The 23341-nt window shown below is 33.4% G+C and overlaps 2 protein-coding genes across 2 annotated transcripts; both read left to right on the top strand.

Moving 5' to 3' along the window:
• Positions 1-3203: 3203 nt before the first annotated feature.
• On the top strand, positions 3204-10810 carry LOC118053384 (oxysterol-binding protein-related protein 3B). The gene is made up of 10 exons (XM_035064625.2): positions 3204-3608; positions 4104-4197; positions 4920-5036; positions 5120-5192; positions 5290-5408; positions 5580-5701; positions 6874-7050; positions 7516-7660; positions 10006-10184; positions 10398-10810. Exons 1-10 carry the CDS (start codon positions 3487-3489, stop codon positions 10642-10644), a joined length of 1395 nt encoding a protein of 464 aa, XP_034920516.1. The 5' UTR covers positions 3204-3486; the 3' UTR covers positions 10645-10810.
• A 4991-nt stretch (positions 10811-15801) lies between these two features.
• Positions 15802-20644, top strand: LOC118053385 (telomere repeat-binding protein 2). Its single transcript, XM_073409675.1, is given in 11 exon segments — positions 15802-16919; positions 17010-17821; positions 17935-17984; positions 18056-18247; positions 18361-18423; positions 18530-18609; positions 18990-19041; positions 19044-19227; positions 19340-19654; positions 19746-19809; positions 20127-20644. Coding segments are annotated over 11 exon segments (2040 nt in total). The 5' UTR covers positions 15802-16838; the 3' UTR covers positions 20274-20644.
• Positions 20645-23341: the final 2697 nt, after the last annotated feature.

Raw genomic sequence — 23341 nt, forward strand, 5'->3', positions numbered from 1 at the left:
AAAAAAAAAGATCAGAATTAAATATTTTTTTTATTTGATTTGATTTTGAATTTTTAAATTGATTAGAATGTATTTCATTGTTAAAAACAAGGTTTTGAAGGCTCATGAAGAGTGAAAATTTAGGTTGTTAGAGTCCAAGAGCTTGAGTTTTGATTTCTTAATTAATAGAGCCATCTCTAATAACCAGGAAGGTTGTAGATGGACGATGCATTGTTTGTTCACTTTAATAAATAAATAAATAATGGATAATGTGTTGTCTTTGTTTTTAAAAAAAAAAAAAAAAAAAACTAACATTCAGGCGGGTAAGCTTGGAATTTCAAGCTCGGACATGCAAGCCCAAACTTCAAACCTATATGTTCCCAGCCCTTTAATTTATTTTTATTTTTTTCTCTTGCATTTTACAATTAGATTTTTTTTTATAAATAAATTTATTAAAATGATTTTTAAATAATTATTCAATCATCCAATTTTTGAAATAATGTTTATATCTTTTATCATAATATTAATAATTACTTTCGGAATAATTGTACATGAACCTTGAATATTGAATGCATATCAAATATCTTTTTTAGTTTTTTTTACTATAAATTATTTTATATGTATATATATTAAATTTGTTATTCTTATATTTTTTTAATATATTGACATAAAGATTACCCATTCATTATTTTTTTAATCAAAACTTTCTCTTAGAATTGTATATTTTTATTAAAGAGATATATTTTTTTTATTCTTATTTCAAATTGTTAAAATATAGATATTTATTTTAATTGATTTTAGTTTTTATAAAATAAACATTGTAGTTCAAAAAAAGATGTTGTGAATGCGCGAGCCTACTCATATTATCTACTTTTTTAAGAGAGTGTTTAGTATTATTTCATTATAAATAATAAGATAAAAGTATTAGGTTTCTCTTGAATTTGGAAGAGATTAAGGGTAAACAAAAAAAATAAAAATTGATGAAATTGAGAAAATAAAAAAAAAATAATCAAAAAATCAAACCGTAAAAAAAATTGAATAAAATTTTTAAAAAAACGACTAGTTTGGCTTTGGTTTATAAGTTTAAAATCGAAAAAACCGAACCGAACCGAACCCAAACAAAAAAACACCGAGCCAAATCAAAAAACCGAGCCAAACCGATTTGTACCGGTTTTTGTTCTAAAAACCGAACCGATCTGATCAGTTTGAACTAGTTTCGGTTTTTTTATTTAAAATTTAATTTGATTATTTTTTTAATAAAAATCGAACCAAATTAAAATAATAAAAAAGTGAGAGTACTCTTGAATTTTGATTGATAGTGGATTCTAAATATTAAATGGAGCTTATGGATCAAATATAAACCAAGATACGATTGAAATAGGATAAATTATTGTACTTGATTCTCTATCTATAATTTCTTTAAATTATTGTCTGGCTCCTTTTATTTACAAGTTATTTATTTACATTGCCTTTGAAGTGACCTATCTCGTAGTCCTTTAATCCTAACATGCAGAGGTATCTCTTTATACTCTAGATATCTCATGACACGTATACACACACGTCAAACTCAAGCCTTCTTCACAAGCCCATGTTTTTTAAATTTAAAAATCTAAAAGAAAAACTAAAAAAACCCATAAAAAAGGGACAAAATTTCTTGGACATATATTTCAACGCTCAATTCACCTCCTGGTAAAAAAAAAATATTTTAATTGACACCTTTCAAGAATACGAGGGGTTTTTTTCTTAAGAGAATTTTTTTTCCCTAGAAAGGTTTATGTGCAAACCTTCGAAAATTGAAACCAATTTGTCAAAAGAATTTTTATATTGCAAGTTCAGTTCAAGCGAGTTTTATATCAAATTTGACAATATTTATACTCTACTTATTATTTATCAGGTCTAAAAAATGTTACTTATTCGAATAAGTAAAGTTGATATCATGAAATTCAAATTGAAATGTCTTTTCTAATCTTGATATTCTCGTGTCATCTTTCAAACTATTAGGTACAAGTGTTAATGCCCAACCATTTTAAATGAACGTTACTGGGGGCAACCTTTAACCACTGGTTAGACAATTCAAAATTTAGCAAACCAAGTCATGGTCAAATATATGTGTTGAATTTGTGGACTAATACTACCATAACAACAAATTGGACTTGACACGTAGAATCCAAGCATAACGAAAATGGAAATATTCTATATATGCCGTTTGATCTAGTCCCTAATTGGCTAATTCTCTGTAAACAATAACGCGCTCATCGTCATTTTACCTAACTCAAGGCCTAGCACGACAAGCAATCCTCTTCATGTAGTATAGGCTGGATCGTTAATGTTATTGCATGTGAGAAAAGACCAATACAACCCTTTTGGGCTTATTATTGATGCCCAATCCAATCCCTCACTGAATCAAGTCTTGTTACATGTTATTGATTTAAACCCACTTATCATGGGTCTCAAACGTGAAAAATAATAAATATCATGATTTTTTTTCAAAAATAAAATACAATAGCGCGGATGTAATTATATAAAATATCAAGGGCTTTTATTTCAAGAAAAAAAATTAAAAAATCAAAGAAACAGCCCTAAGATATTAATTTACGGATTATGGACACCATAACTGTATTTTTGAATCATGCGAAATGAATATTCCCGCAGCAATCATGCATTCCAATCAAGAGTACATATGCTGGACGTGAAAAAATCTGTCCACGTGCCTACCATGTGCATTTACGTGTCCACAACACCACCAAAAGCTGAGGAAAAAGTGAGGCCCACGTACTCATGAAAAGTTTTTAAACGCGGTGAAGGGTGCTGGGACCAGGGAACCATGCTGGCAAGCCGGCACGCAACCTGTTCATTTTCAAGTCCACCGTTAAAGCCGCCTATTTGGAAATTGGATTTTCTAATCCTAGGGAAAACCTCAAGAGAGTCCTCCAACCATGAACCTTATCTCGATTAAGTCCTTAATATATGTTTTTGTATCCATTGAACCCTAAAGTATTAAGGATCTATCCGATATAGCTGCTTTTATATTAAATAAGGTTTAATAGGGATCTAATTGAGATAAAAGTTGGTTTTGTAGCTTAATCGAGATAACTAGCAGGGGACTTTTTTGGAGTTTTGCTTATCAGTTGGTGTTATAGAACCCACGCGCTGAATAAACGAGTGTGTTACCAAGAGGATTTCAATTATAAATGATGAAAGATATTTTTTCCGTTCCAGCTCGGAAAAATCTCTCATCTCTTTAGACTTGAAACCAATTAAGCGCCAACTAGCCAGCCAAAGCATCCTTTTCCATCTGGGCTCTTTATCGCTGTTCCCTTCAAGTATTAATAATAAATAATATTCAAATAGCCGTAGTGCATTATTATTATTATTATTATTATTATCACCCCTCCTTTATCATTTCTTAATTTATAAAAACAAATCTCAAACGAACACCGTCGTCATCATCAATTCTCTCTTTCTCTAGTTGTCGCTCGGCATCTGTTTCCTAGGGTTTCCAAAGAAATGGCTCCTCCTAATGATCCCAAACAAAGCGAAAGCGGTAGCGGTAGCGGTGGTGGCTTCTTCGCTTCGATCGCTTCCAGTTTGTCCAATTTTGGTACCGCCATGACCAGATCAGTCAACGGGTATCCAGATCCGTTCTTCTTCTTCTTTTTTTTTCTCCAGTTCTTGATATATGTTGCTCATGGATTTGGATTTGGTCACAAACGATTCATCGCCCGATGTAATTATGCTCTAGTATAGTGCCTTGGATGTAAACAGGATTTATTGATGATCTGTTTGTTTTGCTCGAATTGAAATCAATTTTTTTACTAGTATTTATCAATGATTTTATTATAATATAGCTTTATGAAGGATCCATATCAGCGTGATTTATATCTTTGAGATGCGTTTCGAATTTTGATTGTGAAATGATGAGCGGGCTTGGGTTAATTTTAGTTGTGCTAAGCACCTGTCATGCTCAAGCTGGCAGGATTAATATTGAATATGTTCTGGGAACCACACTTTTTTGCATTTGTCAATATGTTTGGTAAGCCAGGCGGAGGATATTTCTGACACTTTTAACAGTTTCGTGGTTTTGATTGGTTGTTGACAAGCTACCTCGGTTTTCTTTTCTGCAGTTTAGTGCCATATGAAGGACTGGAAGTCGTCAATCCTGAAGGAGGCACAGAAGATGCTGAAGAGGAAGCAAGTAAAGGAAGATGGAAACAAGAGGTACACTGCTGTTCTTCTGTGTTTTGTGTGTGGTGACGAGATAAAGTTAGTGCAGGAAGCTGGTTCAATCGAATGAATACGGTTGATGGATTTGAAACACGATACTGGGTCTTTCCGGAACATGTTCCGGACAGCAGTGCATCTAATCAGCTTTGTAGTGCATATGTTCATGCAATTCTGTGCATCTGTAGGATGAGTTCTGACTTCAAATTAGTTTGGAACATCATGATGCTGGCAAGGAAATAATAAAAGACACATCAGCTCAAGACCTGTTTAGCATAGTTTACAATTCTTGATTAGCTTTACAGGGGCGCATGTTCATATTCAATATTATCTTAAATATCAGCTGCACCAGCCGAAACTCTACATCTTCCATCAGGGGCAAGGCTTTGATGTTTTAAAATTGAATGTAATTTTGAACTGTAGTCCGCCTACAATATATTAGATCAGTTTAGCTTGCATGTAGTCAAAGCTCTATTGGCTATATCCTATGGCTCCTCATGCAAAGTTATATGCAGTGCGTGTCTGACATAGTAAGATAGAAATGATATTCTTTTAGAAACTCAATATCTAGTTTCATTGATGCTTAAATGAACCCTCCTGTAGCAAGAAGATGCCTTTTGTATTTGGTGGAATAAAATGATTTAGTATTCTCATACAATAAATCAGAGAAACATGTGCATGTGATTATATTCATTTGTTGTTTTCTTGCTTTTCTCCAGGATCGGGACAGTTATTGGAAGATGATGCAAAATTATGTAGGATCTGATGTTACATCTATGGTTACACTTCCTGTACTTATTTTCGAGCCAATGTCAATGCTGCAGAAAATGGCAGAGGTTTGCTTCATTAGGCTATTACTTGTTATAACGTTCATCCTATGTAATTTTATGAAGAGACTGATGGCACTGTATGGTCACAGTTGATGGAGTACTCGCACCTGTTAGATCTTGCAGATGAATGCGAGGATCCCTACATGCGTTTGGTGTATAGTGGTATGATCACTCTCTCCCTCTCCTTCTCCCTCTCTCACTCACTCACTTACTCTGTCCATGCATTTGTGGTATGAGGCTGATGATGTGGTGATTGCAGCGTCGTTTTTCATATCTGTATACTACGCCCTTCAACGCACATGGAAGCCGTTTAATCCGATTCTCGGTGAGACTTATGAAATGACAAATCATGGAGACCTTACTTTTATATCAGAACAGGTGAGATACATGTGAAATGTTAGCAGTTAGAGATTTATCTTTTAACCTTTTCTTTGAAGGATAGTTGTCAAACTCTACTGCTTTCCTGTCCTTCATTTCTTTGGTCTTTAAGTTGAATTTACGTATATGGTAGCAAATTTTCAACTCATTGTAATACATCTTTTCTCACAGGTTAGTCATCATCCGCCAATAGGCGCCGCACATGCTGAAAATGAGCATTTTACTTATGATATCACTTCCAAGGTCAAAACTAAATTTTTAGGGAACTCAATCGAGATCTATCCTCTTGGGAGGTAAAAAAACATCCGTGGTTTTGTAGTCTCCTTTGATATGCTATTCTAGAACTTTGGAATCAGTTTAGTGGATATCTTTATTTTCATTTATTTGTTGCGATTTCGAATGTAAGCTGAAGGGTGAAGGGGCAACATGCAGAAATCTCTATTGCAATTTTTTTTTTAAAGTAATACAGTTACCTGTGTATTTAACCTCCTTTGATCGGAGGTATACTGAACTGATGAACTTTCCCCCTTGTGTCCTCTTCTTGCTGTGTTCTGGCATGAGGGCGACATTTAATATCATTGGATTATTGGAAAATCATTTGGTTGATGGTGATGTCCAGGGATGTGTTTCCTCTTCTGGAAATAAATTTCATTTTTCTTCTCTTTTTATTCATGTATTTCATAAAAAAATAAAAATTTTGCTTATGTATTATTAATCTTTCTAAATAAATAGAACGGCTCCATTAGTTTTCTTAAATAAAAAAACAATGGCTTTATTATATTTAGTTTTTGGTTATAAAACTGTACTATCAATTTTTTCAAACTAGAAAACAATGGCTCCTCCTCCTCCTCCTCTTAACAATAGCTTTAATTCAAATTACGTAACAATAGTATGAACTAGTGTACCAACCAGTAACTATCTTTTCTGGTTTCACCCCTTGAATTTTTTTAAAATAATATTTCTCCTTGATTTTTTTTTAATTATAAATATTTTCCTAAGGAAACTTATACTAGATGATTCCTTTTGTTTTCTTTTGAACCACCTTTTCACAGAAAGTGGGCTGGGACTCTAACCTCAACTATCACTTGGCTTGGAACTCTAACCATGTATAATAATGTCATGTTTTCCTAGTCAAGCTGTGCATTTTTCCTTACCTTTTTTTCATTTGGGACAGTCCTTTTGAGATGCTTTCAGTGCGATTATTGTCTATAACTAGTTTTACCAAGAATTTAGTTCTGTAGAACTCTACCTCAAATATCACTTGGCTTGGAACTCCATCCATGTATCATAATGCCACATAAGATATTTTCCTAGTAAAGCTGTGTATTTTTCCTTACCTTTTTTCATTTGGGACAGTCCTTTTGAGATGCTTTCAGAGTGATTATTGTCTACAACTAGTTTTACCAAGAATTTACTTCTGTAGAAAATATGCAAATGTATATCTAACATTGCAATGTGCATGCAGAACACGTGTGACGCTCAAAAGAGATGGTGTGGTTCTTGATTTGGTGCCTCCTCCAACGAAAGTGAGTAACTTAATCTTTGGACGAACTTGGATTGATTCACCAGGGGAGATGGTCCTGACAAACATGACAACAGGGGACAAAGTTGTACTGTATTTTCAACCATGTGGCTGGTTTGGGTATGGTTACTTCACCTTTTAGATAGTGTTGGATGCTTCTGCTGGAACATTTATGATTTGTTTGCATGCTAGACTGGGGAAAGCTCTTTTCATATAAGGTTGCTGATCCATCTAACAAATCCTATGTCTCCCACTTAGTTTACCTCCACCATGGGTGCAGGTGCCTTTTTGATGCAGCATTTATATATGGTTCTTATTAAGTCCATTTAGTATGGTTGAAATCTTCATCTGGTTATGGTATTCCATTGTTGAATATTGTGTGTAAATGCTACCATGGAAATTCATTATTTTATTACATGATCATGTATCAACAAACTAAAAGGCCTTTAAATTGTACAGTGTAGTTTTAGGTTGATGAATCTTGTCTAAAAGTTCAATTTCACATTCAATGAGATTATCACTTGCATATTTGAATAATCTCAATCTTTATATAAATTATTTTTAACTCTTAAGAGACTTTTGCAGAGCTGGTCGCTATGAGGTGGATGGATATGTATACAATGCTGCTGAGGAGCCCCAGATACTGATGACAGGGAAATGGAATGGATCAATGAGTTATCAACCCTGTGACATGGAAGGAGAGCCATGTTCAGGCACTGAACTGAAGGAGGTTAGTGTTGTTTTTTTCTTTTTCTAATTTTCTAATTAGAAATTTCTATTGGTTATTTTACAACCTTGCTGTTCCCATGTATGACAACCTTTTTACTCAGGTCCTGTTTATATTTGGTGTAAGACCATGAGTAGCTGATTGATTGTCTTTAGACCATATCTTTCTTTATTGTTATCTTGTAGTTAGGTTTGCTTAAAGCTGTCTAATGTTTCTTGGTGGTTGACTATTTAATATACAGAATGTTTTTAATTCTTATGGAAATGGTTTATCTTTGCTTAGGCAAATCCAAAATCGTCTTTGGTTTGATGTGTATTCTTGTTTACAAAATTGAATCTTTTAAGTTTTACAGCCTGTCTGCAAATTTTAATGATCTCTCCCTCCCTCTTTTTATTATCAAACAATAATTGAGTTTATTATCAAAATAAAAAAGAATGAGATTTTACTATTTATCTTACAAAGATCTGGATAAAATAGGAAATCATCAACACATAAAAGTTAATAATTAAATCCAATGGAGATTCTAGTAAATCACTGGATGTGTCAATTGTTTCTCCTCATTGAAAGTTATCTTTCAATTAGTTAGGTTCCTACCAATTTATGATATCCTATAGGTTTTTTATTCCCCAAGCTATTAACCTTTCATGTAGTTGCTCTATGCTAACACTTCAAATGCTTAAATTACCTGCCTCTTCAACTTTTATTTTTAACATTTTAAGTGTTTATGAAATCTCATTATAATTTTGACAAATTAATCCATATAGATCTACATTTCATAATAAAAGAAAAAAAAGACTTGCACATTTCAAACACAACACCATGTTAAATTTTGTTAATTTTTATTTAAGAGTATACAATCACATATTTGACGTAGTCTATTATTGGCTTAAAGTTTTATAGTTAGGAATACGAATTTTTTTATCAAATAGTATGTCATTTGGGTTTAAGAGGGACAAATTAAACAAATTTTTAGCTAGTCTTGACTCTTCATATCAGTATTAAATTATGCTTTGATTAATAATGTTTTCTTGTTGGATTTCTCACCAAGTTCTCAGAATTGTTTAATTAGTGTTTGCTAACAAAATTATTACATGATTATAGTTTTAAAAATTATTTCATGATTATAGTTTTAAAAAATGGTTTTTTTCTCAAATTTAATATGCAGCCTCTGCGATATTAACAACAAAAAAATATCATGAAAAGTAAAAAGAATATCACAAAAAAGGTCCATCTACTCTAATTATCAAAGTTTGCTGTAATTTATACAAAGAATTGAGTTATACCAGTTTAAGGAATAGAAAAGTACTCAATTGAGAAAAAAAGCAAAATTATAGTGCCATGAAGAAATGCAAGGGTCCTTAACTAGTATATTTTGGCGCAAGGTTACCCACCTTTGGCCAAGTTAGCAATATGCCTATTTTAAACATCTGTTGTCACGTGTTATAAAAAAATTTGAGGATGTACATGTCAAACCACTTGATTCTAATATTAAAAGGGAATAGCTAGTGGGTGCTCTTAGGGCACTCATTAAGGAGTTGGTTTTGTAGTTAAGTGGTAGTTAATTGCTGTAATAATTTGAGAATTTTGAATTTCAAATTTTATTATAGGTACTCTTGAGTCTTGAATCTGCTTGATTTAGGTAGAACATGGTCCTATTCTACTCACTCCTTTACATCTCTCATAATCTTTCCCATTTCTTCTTTTTTGGACTTCCTGCAAGTAATAAAAAGGTGCAATTTGTTTAGACTATCTAAACACCTCATCCATTTCTGAACGACTTTAATACTGTGGAATCAATTAATCTTGCCTTTTTAATTTTTGTTCTGGGCAAAAGAAAAGACATTTTTCTGTTATGAAACAAGAGAATTGATAGAAGACATAAAGTTCACATATTTTATTTATAAAAAAATAAATCCAAAGATAGTAGTGTAAGGGAATTTTTTGATGAAAAACTGTAATGTTGCATGCTTTGCCCAAAAAACCTTTTTTTGGAAGTTAGCAGCTACCTGTGTTCTCTTAGTACCATATTTAATGACAAGGGAAGCTCTTGACATGGGAAGATTTTCATCGATCCTTGTTCAAGTTTTTGTACTTGTTGATAACCTGGATTTTCTTGGACAATAGTTCGTGTATTTGTTTTCTCCAAGAAATTGCTTATTAATTAATTTGTAATTTTTTCAGGAGCTGAAAGGATTTGTGACTTCTATTTAAATATTTAAATCACTTGAATATGCTATATGGTTATTGAATTGTAATTATAGGGTTTCACTATTTCTGGGTTGAGTGATGGCGAGACTTATTTGTTAACTGGGCCCATAGCTCATCATTCTATTATTGCCATTCTTCAGGTATGGAGGGTCGCAGAAGCTCCAAAGAACGATAAATTCCAGTATACACATTTTGCTCACAAGATCAACAGCTTTGACACTGCTCCAAAGAAGTTACTAGGATCAGATTCCCGTTTACGCCCTGATAGATATGCTCTTGAACAGGGTGATATATCCAAGGCTGGCTATGAGAAGAGCAGGTACCATCTCACCCTTTTAGGCATGCATGCATGCATGTGTCTTAAACACTAGAAAAATAGGGTTAGTCCATGCCAACAGTTTTGCATGCTAAATTGAATCCGGAAAGGCTCCTCCCCAGGAAAATTCATGGTTACATGGACCATGCTATTGAGTTCATTCTGGTCGTTGAAAAGGGGAATTAATACTATTATTGTGTTTTACCTTGTTTTTAGTCTGGAGGAGAGACAGAGAGCCGAGAAGCGAAACCGAGAGGTTAAGGGTCACCAGTTTACTCCAAGATGGTTTGACCGAACTGATGAGATTCACCCTACACCTTGGGGGGACTTGGAAGTGTACCAGTACAATGGCAAGTATTCTGAACACCGGGCTGCTATAGATAGTTCAGGTAGCATTGAAGAGACTGACATTCGATCTATGGAATTCAACCCATGGCAGTTTGAAAATTTGGCAGCTGAATGAGCTTTGCTGAGATAAAGTTACCTGTATCATATTTTTTTTCAATTATTTCGTTGTTCGGTATTGTAGTTTTTAATGTTGACAATATTTCAAATTTGACTTTCACTTTTGATATCTAACTATTTGTTCTCTTTTCCGAGACAAGTTTGAAGTATCTTTTTTCTCAAGATATGAAGGATCGGAGTATTTATTTATTTATTTATTATTATTATTATTATATATATTTTTTTCTTTGGGGGGGGGGGGGGTTCTCTATCATGACCAGGGAAGAAATTTCCATGACAGCTTTGAAGAAATATTTAGGATGTGATCAGGATACGTAGCATCATTGCCTTCAAGGAACGTAAAGTCAGTGATTCTAGCAACACATGTAGGTAAATCATGGCCGTGATTCACACAATGGTTAACAATATCGGAGTTTTATCTTGTTTATACCATGTTTTCTATATTTTTCCCCTTTTAATCCAGTACCCAATCTCATTTTTCTTTCTATACAACATATTTAATACATATTTTCTTTATAATCTTATTTTTTTATTTTGCAGACCACAAAATTTTTTTTTCTTTTACGGCACCATAAGCTTTTTTCTCCCAAGCATCTAGGTAGAAGAACTTTTGATTTAAAGTGTACATCAAAAACAACAACGCCCTTGCACGCACGCACATTAGATATTTGATATTATTATTTTTATAAAAAAACTTTGGATAAAAGATAATAGAAATAGTAACACATGAAATTGAGTGAATAAAATAAAAGAAAAAAAATATGCAAGGCTAGACATATTAGAAATATTATTTTAAAATAATAATTATTTTTATAAAATAAAGCTCATCAACAAAAAAAAATAAAAAAAAACATTCAAAAATTAAATACAAAATAATTTTTTAAAAAATACCGGGATAAACCAATGATTTGTTTTTGAATGTTATTTGTTTTTTAATACAAAACAATTGTTTTTTGATTTAAAAATTAATTAATCAAAGAAAAAAGTCCAAAGCATCCCTTGTGATTCTGACATTCATAAAAAAACATCAATATGAAAAGATAAAATCACCCCTTAAACCCTTTTTTTATTTTTTTTAAGGATAAAAAGGTCCTTTCACAACCTCACAAAAAATATAAAGGCATAAAGACCCTTGCCCAACAATTGTTTTTTTGAGCTTAAAGGCAAATAAATAATTACTATTTTGAGAAAATTGAAAAGATGAAAGTAACTCTTAGCAATTCTTTAATGACCAATTGATTTTTTTGAAAAAATAAAATTACTCTCAAAACTTGGGCAACCAAAATTCTCTTTAAAGGACAAAATTGTCACTACTTCACCACAATTCATAGTGTAATGTCTTTACATCGACAATGATTGATACAATAAAAGAGCAACGCCCTTTATATATAAAATTGTCACATGGTTGGATTTTTCTTGTTAAAATTTCCTAACCCCTATACGACAACCTAGCACTCTGCCAGACTTAACCTTCCCTCCATCGATTCACTCATATTTGTCTAACAACCAAGTGTTTCCCCTCACCAAGAGGTTTCCCCACACTTTCTCCTGTTATGAGACAAGCAGAACACACAAGTAAAAATGATGCAATATGCACAAACACATAAGTTATTACAGGAAGTCAACCTTTCATTGACTCAAAATATACATAAGTTTGTTTGTGTGTTCGCTATGCACAATGATTCTGCCTACCCATAGAACTTGCATAGCCTACAATGCATTGCATGTTACAGAATAAATTTATAGCCTACTTATTACAAAAACATATTAGAAGTTACAATAGGAAACTATCCCAAAGTTCCAGCACAATTCAAGATACATGTTTCTTTGTTCTGAACATTTCTTCTCATACAAGAAATTACATAAAACTACCACTAATTGTCCCAAATTGCCGTAACTTCTTTGGCTTGCCTCCCACAAACCAACTCCCATAACCAACACCTTTGTTGCCAGTCCTATTATGTCTCATCATGCCTTAAATTGTTTGTCGTCCAAGTCCCTACTCCTGTCAACCCACTCTACCAATAAGCAAATATTGCTTTATTATGCCTTGAACTGTCTATCATTCAAGTCCCCACTCATGTTAGCCCACTCTGCCAACAAGCTGATTTAACCAAATCATTAGATATATACTACTTCTGAATCTGTCAATGCCTATGAACGCTGCCGCTGCCACTATCGATGCATGCTATCGTTCGTGCCAGTAATCTTTTCATCAAGTCTTGAACTGTCCATCATTTAGACTTATCATTATCCCCTACTTTTGATTTTATCGACGCTGTCAATCAAATTAGTGCTGTTGATTTTGCCCCTTTCCCACTATGTCGTTCCATCACTGTTTTCGTCAGTGTACCCTTGATAAATTTAACCCCGTTACAAATCTCCCCCATGAGAAAAAGTTGACGTACATCGAATCTCCGATGCCTAGGAAGCCTTAATAGTCCCATCGTCAACTAATTTCCAAACTAAGCCATAACTATGCTTTTCTCTAAGATCTTACTTGTTTCCCAACATAGTCAAATAAACTTTTGAGTCCCACAAAAAACTATCGAGATCAATCCCATCAATCTAGTTTAGACAATGATAAACTGCAACATCACACTATCATAAGCTGTCATGTCTTTTGAATTTTATATGCAATTCCTACAAGTCATATAAAGTTCTTTCAACAAGTCCCAAATCCTGCCCAAGCACACACATAACATCCCAACATTAAATCTATCTGACCTAGTCTTTCATACACCACAGTTGCACCCAAGACATTTTCTTATTGGCCATAAAATTTTGTTGACGCAACAACTCTACTGTCCAACCTTTGTCACATATTTTGGCCATCGAGAATTCCTAACATGCTAACCCAACAAAGGTGTATACCATTCTACTTCCATCACTATGAACTATTTGTCATTATAATGCATATAATAGCCACTCATACTACCTCCTCTCAAAGACAACATACCGAATCCTCTTTGTTGATGATTTTAACTCCTTAACCAAACCCACTGACTTGGCTGCCAAATCTCTCACCCAAACTGTACATTGTCAAAGTGTAGACTCCCAATACCATACCACCACTGGACTAACTCCATACCAAGGCAATACACTAAACCAAATCCATCTAGTATGGTTCCTAAACTAAATATTTGCATAACTTGGTTGTCGAATTCTTTACCCCAATCAGTCTCCATCGCTAATGTGTCTTCAATTTCCGATTATTCATCATTGTATGGCTTTTCCATTAGCTACAATTTTAGCATAACTATCTTGCTTCCATCACCATGATCTGTCCATCAACAAAGTGTACAAAACAGTTCCCAAATTAGCCTCACCCAAGGTAATCGGCCAAGCCATCTCCACCACCACAAGGCTCGTCCTTTTTTTACTAAATCTTATGCAATATAGTCCTTAGTTCTGTCTTCTTTACATCGTACTGTCCATTGTTAAGGTTCCTTTCAAAGACATCAATTTTGCCTTTACCCTAGGCAATTTGGCTAAGCAAATCCTCCTTGAATAGTAGTTTGGCTATATGACCAAGTCTCTTCCATCACCTTAAACAATTCATTGTCAAGATGCACAAAATTCTTAGATTCTGCCTCCACCAAGATTGAACAACCACACACCAATTCTTCCATCGATTAGGCTGGCTATATTATCAAGCACCTAAGTTAGTTGCAAAGCACATGTATGAAATCTAAGCGTGCAATTTTCCCCAACACCATCTTCCACATTAACATTGTCAAGTTTCTCTCTTTTTAAACAATCATTCACAAATTAATTTCTATTAAAAGAGTAATAGTAAAAAATCTACCTTCTCGTTTGACCATCCATCATCAATAATATATTTGGATTCAATCTCACCAAAATTTTTCTTTCTCGTCTCTCCCATCAAAGGTTTAGACAAGAAATCAGTAATTCATCACTGACATCTGCACCCAAATATGTCTACCATCAATAGTTACGATGGACGAAGCTAAATCCATCTTGAAAATCTTTCGTCGTCACTTTACATCACCCATCAATAGTTTAAGCCATCAGACTTCGTAAGTCCGTAGACATTAAATCTGCCCGACCACCATATATATATATATATTAATTTATTTACATGATTTATAGATTATAGCTTTAGAGTGGATTCAATAAACATAAAAAACAAAGTTATATTGTCCAACAATCCTTCTACAAGTTCAAGTTTAAAGAAGGATTTCTATTATTTTTATAATATTATATAGCTATTAAAAGTAAAAGAATTTGAAGGTTTTATTGTTGGGCAATTAGTCCTCCGTGGTTAAGAATTTACAAAAACAAGAATTATGGTAGCTCTTAGATTTACGAGACCACGAGGAGCCATCTCACAATTCATTAATTAAAGTAGTTATTCTTACTAGCATCTTACGTCTCATAATATTTATATTATGTATTATTATTTATTTGTAAAATTATTATTACTAATATCTTTTCTTTCTTGAAGTAGTATCATTAAATTGTTCATTTCCTTATTTTCATAAAAAAGGAAATAGGTAGCTGCAAACTGGTTTCTACATGATTATTATATATAGACATGAGAAGAAAGTCAACTCCGAGCCTTCTAAATTCACGGCAAAACTTATTGCACGAAAAAACCAAATTGTTAAAAAACAATTCTTCCAAAGCTAATTAATTAATTAACCAACGTGTTAAACACACAGTAAGAACAAAATATAAGAGAATTAATCAATGAGTTTTTAGTTCTTATGTGGACGAGATAAGATTAAACCTATATGAAGGGAGAGACTTCCACGTGTCAACTATAAAACTCGTTACAAGTTTGAGCGGATGAGGAACTGGTCCTCAGTGGTTCTGCTTATGACCTGCTATAACCAGTAAACAACACCGGCTAGGTAACCCTTCACTTTTTTGAAATGAGTCAAAGACCAAAAGGATATAAAGTGTGGTGGTTTTCAGGAGGTTTTGATGACCATACAATCTTAAAAGGTCAGTTTGTTCATCAATCCACTATTCATTTTTCCAATGCATTTTTCATTTTTTTTTTGAGGAATTTGCATGAATTTGACAGGTAATTAGAAAGGGTGCCTGAAATCTAAGATGCTATGCATTATATACATATACATATATATATATATATATATGTATGTATGTATGTATGTATGTATATTATTGATTCCATTTTGTTTTGATCTAATTTGATTTTATTTACGTTGGAAAGCTTTCTTCTTTCCACAAAATTTTTTAAAGCTTCTCTCTCTTATGTTGACTCCATTTACGTTGTTTTTATGTTTGGTCTAAGGAACCTTGTAGTGTTTTAGGCTTGTTAAAGACTGGTTTTTGTAATTATTCTGTTTTTGTGATTTGAAATCCAATTGGCCTACCATATTTTATTGGATGATTCTTATGGGGACACAACATGAATATCTAAAGCTGCAGTTTTAGTTTGTGCCAGTCAGGGTTTAATTTTATATTGTTATTTTTATTTTCTTTCATTTTTACATTTTTATCTTGGGTTAAAATGAAAAAAGGCTATTCTTTTCTTTTAGTTTTTGAGCTTACAGGGATTGAAGGCTGCATGTTTTAGGATCAAACTACCTGTCATGGAGTAAAATGGAGGTATCTTAAATGTCCCTTTAAATGTAAGAATCTTTATCTTTTACACAATGACATAAAAAAGGTTTTTGTTCTAGATTGTCTCTTCTCCTCTCCTTTCCTTTCTCTTATTTTTTAAGACCATGGATGCATTTATTGGAGAAATGGGGAAAACATAACTTTCATGGCATCAACTGAATTTTCAACTATGTTTTGATTGGCCAACAATGATAAGTGAGAATACATGTGTAGACAAATACGCTAATATACAGGTGCAAATGCATTTTTTATTTTAATATTCTTTGGATGTTTAAGTTGTTTGATTACTTAAAAGTGATCATCCTTCTCCTGGAAATAAATAGACAAGGAATAGAGTAAATGCTGATTTTTCAATCTCCACTACCTGATTTGGGATAATTGCTATATCCCAAATCACTGATCTACTCATAGTTACTGTTTTTTCATTGTTGTAATTGATTCTAGAATGTGCATTGTCTTTTATCCAGATCCCAACTAAATTTGGTTTGCTGACATGGTCTTCTCTTGAGGTGAGCAAATTCAAGCTAGTTGGCTAGTTTAATTTAATGACCACTTTTTGTAATGAATGTCTGAGATATGGTATTCCAAAGAAGGTTGGACTATGGTTTTGATGGCTACCAGGTTCCTGTGGTTCCTTGAGCATCTAGATTAGCCAGGGTAATCAAATGCTACCATTCCAAGGTTGCCTGTTGTCTATATTTTTGTAAATAGTCAGTGACCTGATAAAGTCTTTATTACTGGTTTTAGGGGAGGGGACCGATCAGGAAGAAAAGTGAGAATAATCGGAAACATGCATTTGAAATTCTAGCTAGTGTAGCTGGAGAAATCTTGCAAGAGGAGAAAACTTCTGCTCTAACTAATACTACTTGCGATAAAGATCTTTGTAATGTTAAAAATACCATTCAACAGGAGCAAGTTGATAGAGGAAAGTTTATTATAATGGAACCTTTACTAGGAGAACCTTGTAATGAGAAAGCCTTTGCTTGCATTCCTGAGTTGCAAGGCCACTGGCATGGCAATGCATTGAATAAATTCTTGCATAACCAGGAAAATTTCAACTCTCAGGGAAGCTTTGCTTCAGAGCATTTTGATTATCCAGAAACAATATATGTTGTTGAAAAGTTGGTTGTTGTTAATAGCAAAAATATTGGTGGAAGCTCTTCTTGTGAAATAAATGGAGAATCCTCTCATGCAAGGAAAATTTTTAAAGGCAAGGTAGAAGGTTTAACTGAGAGAAAGCCAAAAACTGAATTAGTAAAAAGTAGCAGTATTGAAAGTGGAACTTTCTTTGTCAAAGATGGTTTAGAAGATGCAATGGATCTTGACGCAAGTTCTATTGGACATGCTAGTTTAAAAAGCAATGTAAAGTCATCTTTATTTAAGGATTGCATAGGCCTTTGTCCTTTTTCTAGGCCTTGCGCTGATGTAGAAGTAGTGAGTAGAGATGATGACAGAAACCCTTCTGGGTGTTCTCAATATGGTGCCATGCCAAAGACTTCTAAGCCATTGTCATATATTGAAACTCAAAGAATGAGTAATCTAACTGCTTCTAGACATTAGCGAGCTGCTCCAAATTCGAAGAGTAGTGGTTACTTCAGAACTGGTAAATGCCTTCATTATGATTTAGCTTCAAATGGAAATTACATTCTTTTTATGTCATGAATCGGTAAAGTTCTCATAGCGTCTCTTTGGTTCTGGAATGGTCTTTTCATCTCATGTTGTGTTAGCTCATGAATCCATAATTTTTCGTTCCATGTCAGTATAACTAGTCATGGCTTTTGATATGTTTCCAGACTTGAAAACAAAACCACTTTTTCGCAATGAAAGAACCATCTATAGCTGTCAAAGATCTCAAAAGATTTTTCCTTTTAAGAAAAGGAAATTCTTTGATCAAAGTACATTACCTACATTTGATGGAGCATTTCATTGTGAAGACATTTTTAATTCTTCTAATAAGAGGACCAATGGAAATAACATGGTCTCAGGTGAAAAATTGTCTGGTTACTAGCTATTATTTAATTTGTTTTATTCTTTGTTTATGTTTCAGCTTTACAGTTGCATTTAGGTTTAGGTAAATAATCCTAGCTCGTTTATGCAGCAACCGAATCATCATCCTCAGTAACAAGCCAACATGCATCTCTGGATTCAAGAGACTATAATGGTATGAAAGCCTATAATGGATGATTGTTGTTGGTATCTGATCTACTGGTGGACCATTTTAATTGAGGTCATTCTTATGTTTATTTTTTTTTTTTTTAATCATCCAGTGAAGCTAAGTATTAAATCATTTAAGGTTCCAGAACTCTTTATTGAGATCCCTACAACAACAACTGTTGGCTCATTAAAGGTATCCAATAGTGCCTTCTGCATATTGTTTTATTAACAACGTAAATTATTTTCATGCCTTCTCCTTTTGGAAGAAGAAAACAACATGTAGGTGAGGAAATCTTACATACAGGAGAAAATAAGATGCAGTTTTATAATTTCTGTTTAGACAATTTAGTAGAACTAAATCAAGTTATACAACCTGTATCAATACCCTTTTAGTTATTATGAAACAAATGGGGCTTTCGTTTTCTTTCTTATGTTTATTATTGTCAATGTAATACATAATCCTATCTAAGAAAGGCGTCTTTCATGTTAAATACATGGTACGGGACTTCAATCTGGTAGGGTGCCATATCTATTATTGTCTATTGGTGACATCTAATACTGTACATTTTTTAGAGGATAGTCATGGAAGCAATAACTGCTATACTTGGAGATGGACTACATGTTGGTATCTTCTCCAAAGAAAGAAGGTTAGAGATAATAACAAAACTTTGCTCCAGACTGGAATCTCTGAAGATGATAAACATAGTAATTTGGGTTTCATGTTGGAGTCTAGACATGCAAAAATGATGTTACCTCCCCACACTAAAAACCCTTCAAATTTACCTTTCAGTGCACCTGGTGGGATAACCAGGTAAGCAAATAGCTGGTGCATCTTTGTGCATTTGCTTTGTGTTCTTTACAAGTTTCTCAAATTGTTATTATTTGTGTCTTATTAAGTTTGTTTCCTTTTGATTTATTTGCAGGCATACAACTTTTTTGATGCTACAGGCAGGGACTTCCCATGCTTTCTCAATCCCTGCAGAGACTAATTTTAACAGCTCTGTTGGAAGTGATCTTGGTGCAGTTTGCTCTCTTGCCAAGGCTTCGACTGCTGATAAGATGTCAGATTCACGAGCTCTGGTTCCAGTTCCTGCAATCGGCCGGTGTGAGTTATCTGTAGTTCCCTTTAACTGCAAATCTACGCATCCTGAGTTTGGATAGCGCCGGATCAGGAGGCCATTTACAGTTGCAGAAGTAGAAGCCCTAGTTCAAGCAATTGAGAGACTTGGAACTGGAAGGTTTGCTCCATGATCACCCTTTTTATCCCTGAATATTGTTGAACACGTAGTTGACCCATTTGGATTGTTTGATTTTATTATTGATTTGTAGGTGGCGTGATGTTAAATTGCATGCTTTTGACAAAGCAAACCATCAAACTCATATTGATTTGAAGGTGAGTGATTCATTACTATATGCCTTGTAGTCCACATTCTGAGAAAGCATTTTTAATTATTAGGATCTTTTTAATTTGGATTCCACTGCTAAATAAGAAGGCATTTTTAATTTTCTTTCAATTGCTATATAAGAAGGCCGGGGAATCCTGCTTTAATATGGATGAATGCAAAAGATTAGTGTTTTCTTCTTTGATTGCTGAAGGCTTAAGCGTTTTCCCCTCTTCTGATGACCCCTACATTAACAGTAAGAAGATTGAAGACATTGATAAAACTGTTCTTATTCTTTTAATCATTTGTTGGTCTTGGGATGATGTAGGATAAATGGAAGACATTGGTGCACACGGCAAGAATCTCCCCTCAGCAAAGGAGAGTAGAACTGGTGCCGCAAGAGGTTCTAGACAAGGTCCTAGCTGCCCAAGCCTACTGGTCATATCGGAGGCAACTGGTCAAAGCTGAAGTTTGATGCTTTACCATATATGTTTCCTGAAGAACACCAGTAAGACTTAGATAGGACAAATTTGGTTAGAAAGAGAGTTGTTGTGGTGGTTCTAATGGTGTACAGATTAATGATAGAAAGTAAATCTGATGTAAATTAAGTTAATTTGACATTGATTTGTAATTGGATTGCATTGGCTTGCAAGGAGCTTGGTGATTTATACATGGTTGTTTCCATAGGATAGAAGGCGTCGTGCTTGGGGGCAATGTTTTAACAATATATGATTAGCTGAAATATGCAATCCATGTAAAAATAATTGCATCGTATGATAGATCATCAAAATGTGACCTTGTGGGCTCTGTATGATAATGTTGCTGGGCATTTCGTCTTGTGGTTCATGCATTAGTTTTGTTAATTTGCTAGTGCACCAAGCAACTATGCACACAATTGATGTTTTTCAGGGGCTCCATGCTTAGTAGAAATGTATAAAGAGATATCTAATATAGGCAAGCTTATTCTTTTTTGATTTAAAAATGGATTTGCCACCTTTAAAGAACAGAGAGCTCTATCTGATTTATTGTCCCTCTGTTCTTATTACCCCCCTTTTTTTAAACACTATATTTTAAAATCTTAGGTTTTATCAATATATTTTTTTTGACAATCCTAATCATTACTTATCTACCATTATTCTTTATTTTATCTTTTTTTTCTTCTCAATTTTGAGAGTTAATTATAGATTAGTCCCGTTGATTTATCGAAATGAATCAATCAATGCCTTCAGTATGAGAAATAATTTAATAATTTTTATAATTTCATGTTCGTTAATAAATTATTTTTCCTTTTGTTTTTTTCATTATTGAAGTGACAATTTATCCAGAATTGAGTTGTTTTTCCAAAAATAATCCTTTTCTCAAGTAAAGAACTTCAATTACGAACAACATTTTGAGACGTAACGACTAAATTAAAAATATTAAAAAATACAAGTACTTAACTCAAGAACTCCAAATGGAGAATGCCACCAAAATGCTGCTGGAAATTTACGAACATAAAACCTTAAAGAGTAATATTATATTGTACACATACACATATCCATATGACGCTAACAAATTTCAATTTATCCCATCTTCTAAGTTAGGTGTGAACCAAAGAGAGAGATGGAAGGTAGGTAGATTGAAAAAAAGGTTTAATGGATGGTTTCAATTTATTGACAAATACTTTTATATTAGTTTGCGCTCTGCAACGAGTCAACAATAATGTTTTTTCAAATGTAAGAAAATATATGAAAAATATAAAGAATATGTTAAATGTCTTGGGTTTGACAACCAAGATAGATCTAAAATAGCCTTGGGTTTTGCTACAAAGACATACCCAATATCCTTGGATCTGACGATCAAGCTAGACTCAAGAGCATTGGGTTTGGCGGTCAAGAAGTTCAAAAGTTGCTGGGTTCTGTTGGGAAGCACGACCCAACGCTATTGGATCCGGCTGGAAGCAGGAGCCAACACTAAGAGAAAATAAATTCAACCCAACCCATCTTCAAATAAAAAAAAATTATCACCCAACTTTTATACAATGTAAATAAAAATTCCATCAATTTATTTTCTCTTTACCATGTAAAAGAAACTACAAGTAGCAACAATATGAGATTAAAAGTTAATTTTACTATTGTTTTAAATTGTTCTCGTGGTTTTAATGATTTAACACACAACATTTTGTATTATAGGTTTGACGTATTCTTGTGGGGATTCCAACTTCAAAATCTACTTAAATTTTTCTTAATACACATAATTTAGGGATGATATTTTAAAATCTAAAATGCCCGGAAATAAATTTTTTTGGATGGTTGAATAATGTATTTAATCAAGTGTTCTTATTATTTGATTCATTTTTCATAATTAAAAAAGGTGATAGCTTGATGTAAAAAGTCAAATAACTACAAAACAACCTATTTTGGGTGAATTTGAAAACCCTCAAATGCTTAAGTTGATATTTTTATAAAGAGATCACAATAAATGTTCAAAATAACATTAAATCTCAAGAACTAGGTTGTTTGTTCTTGTTTTGGTATGTATTAATTATTATTTTTTTTAACGAAAATGATGTTTTGTGTAAATAATATTTTAAAAATGGAGAAATTATGAACCCTTTATCTAGATAGTTCAGGAGATGTTTATATCTTATGAATCATGTTCTTGTGCTTGGATAAAGGAGCTGAAGAGTCATTCCATCATTGTAACATTAATGAGGGTTAAATATCTTACATATGCATTAATGAGAAACAAATATCTCTTACACATGTATTGATGAAATGAAAATGTGGTATTTCATTAGAGACTCTTGTACACCTAGTGGTATAGGTGAAGTATAGACTTGATGAGTAAGTTACTTGTATTGTATGCAATAAGTCAAAGAATACCCAACTCTCCAAGGATAGGATGCATAAAGTCCTTTAACATTTTAGATTTAGGCTAAAAAGCCCAAGTCTAGTAAAAAATCCTAGGGGGCCAAGTGTTGGGCCTAAACAATGCCTGAAACTAGGTTCAGGTTGCGAGTGCTGCGTTCTATTGGTGCTAGGATGTGGACCTGGTGCTGGGCTTATACCGCACGTCTGAGCTTAAGGGGTGTCATATAGTGATCCTAAGCCTAAGAGGCAGCAAAGCAAGTGGCTTGGTGTTGGGCCCAGTCGTGACATCTGAGCTTATATGCTTCAGGTTAGTAGGCTTGATGCTGGGCTAAAAAATGCTTACGAATCCTCTCTAGGGGCCAGATCGTTGTAAGAAAAGGCTCAGGCCAATAAAAAGTTGTTGAAAAAATATTGATAATATCATTGAGGAATGTAGTTATAAGGCTTGCTCAAAGACGGATAGGACTACTAAAAAAAGCCAACCATTTATTAACCTTTTATAAATAGAAATACAAAAGTGGATATATTTTTTTCTTTCTAAATCGAGAAATGTTTACACACAAACACAAAGAATTTATCTTGAAAACATGCAACAATATCAAAAGAGTTGTTGTGATCATTTGTTGGAAAATTTGTTAAAATATGGTCAATGAACATATTTTATGCCAAATTAAAAGAAGAGTCCACTTCC

This window comes from Populus alba, chromosome 6, assembly GCF_005239225.2.
Source record: "Populus alba chromosome 6, ASM523922v2, whole genome shotgun sequence".
NCBI lineage: Eukaryota > Viridiplantae > Streptophyta > Magnoliopsida > Malpighiales > Salicaceae > Populus > Populus alba.

Coding starts and splice junctions, on each gene's coding strand:
- LOC118053384 (XM_035064625.2), top strand. CDS start 3,487: ATGGCTCCTCCTAATGATCCCAAACAAAGCGAAAGCGGTAGCGGTAGC. Junction 5,037..5,119: donor TGCTGCAGAAAATGGCAGAG/GTTTGCTTCATT, acceptor GTATGGTCACAG/TTGATGGAGTACTCGCACCT. Junction 10,185..10,397: donor GCTGGCTATGAGAAGAGCAG/GTACCATCTCAC, acceptor CCTTGTTTTTAG/TCTGGAGGAGAGACAGAGAG.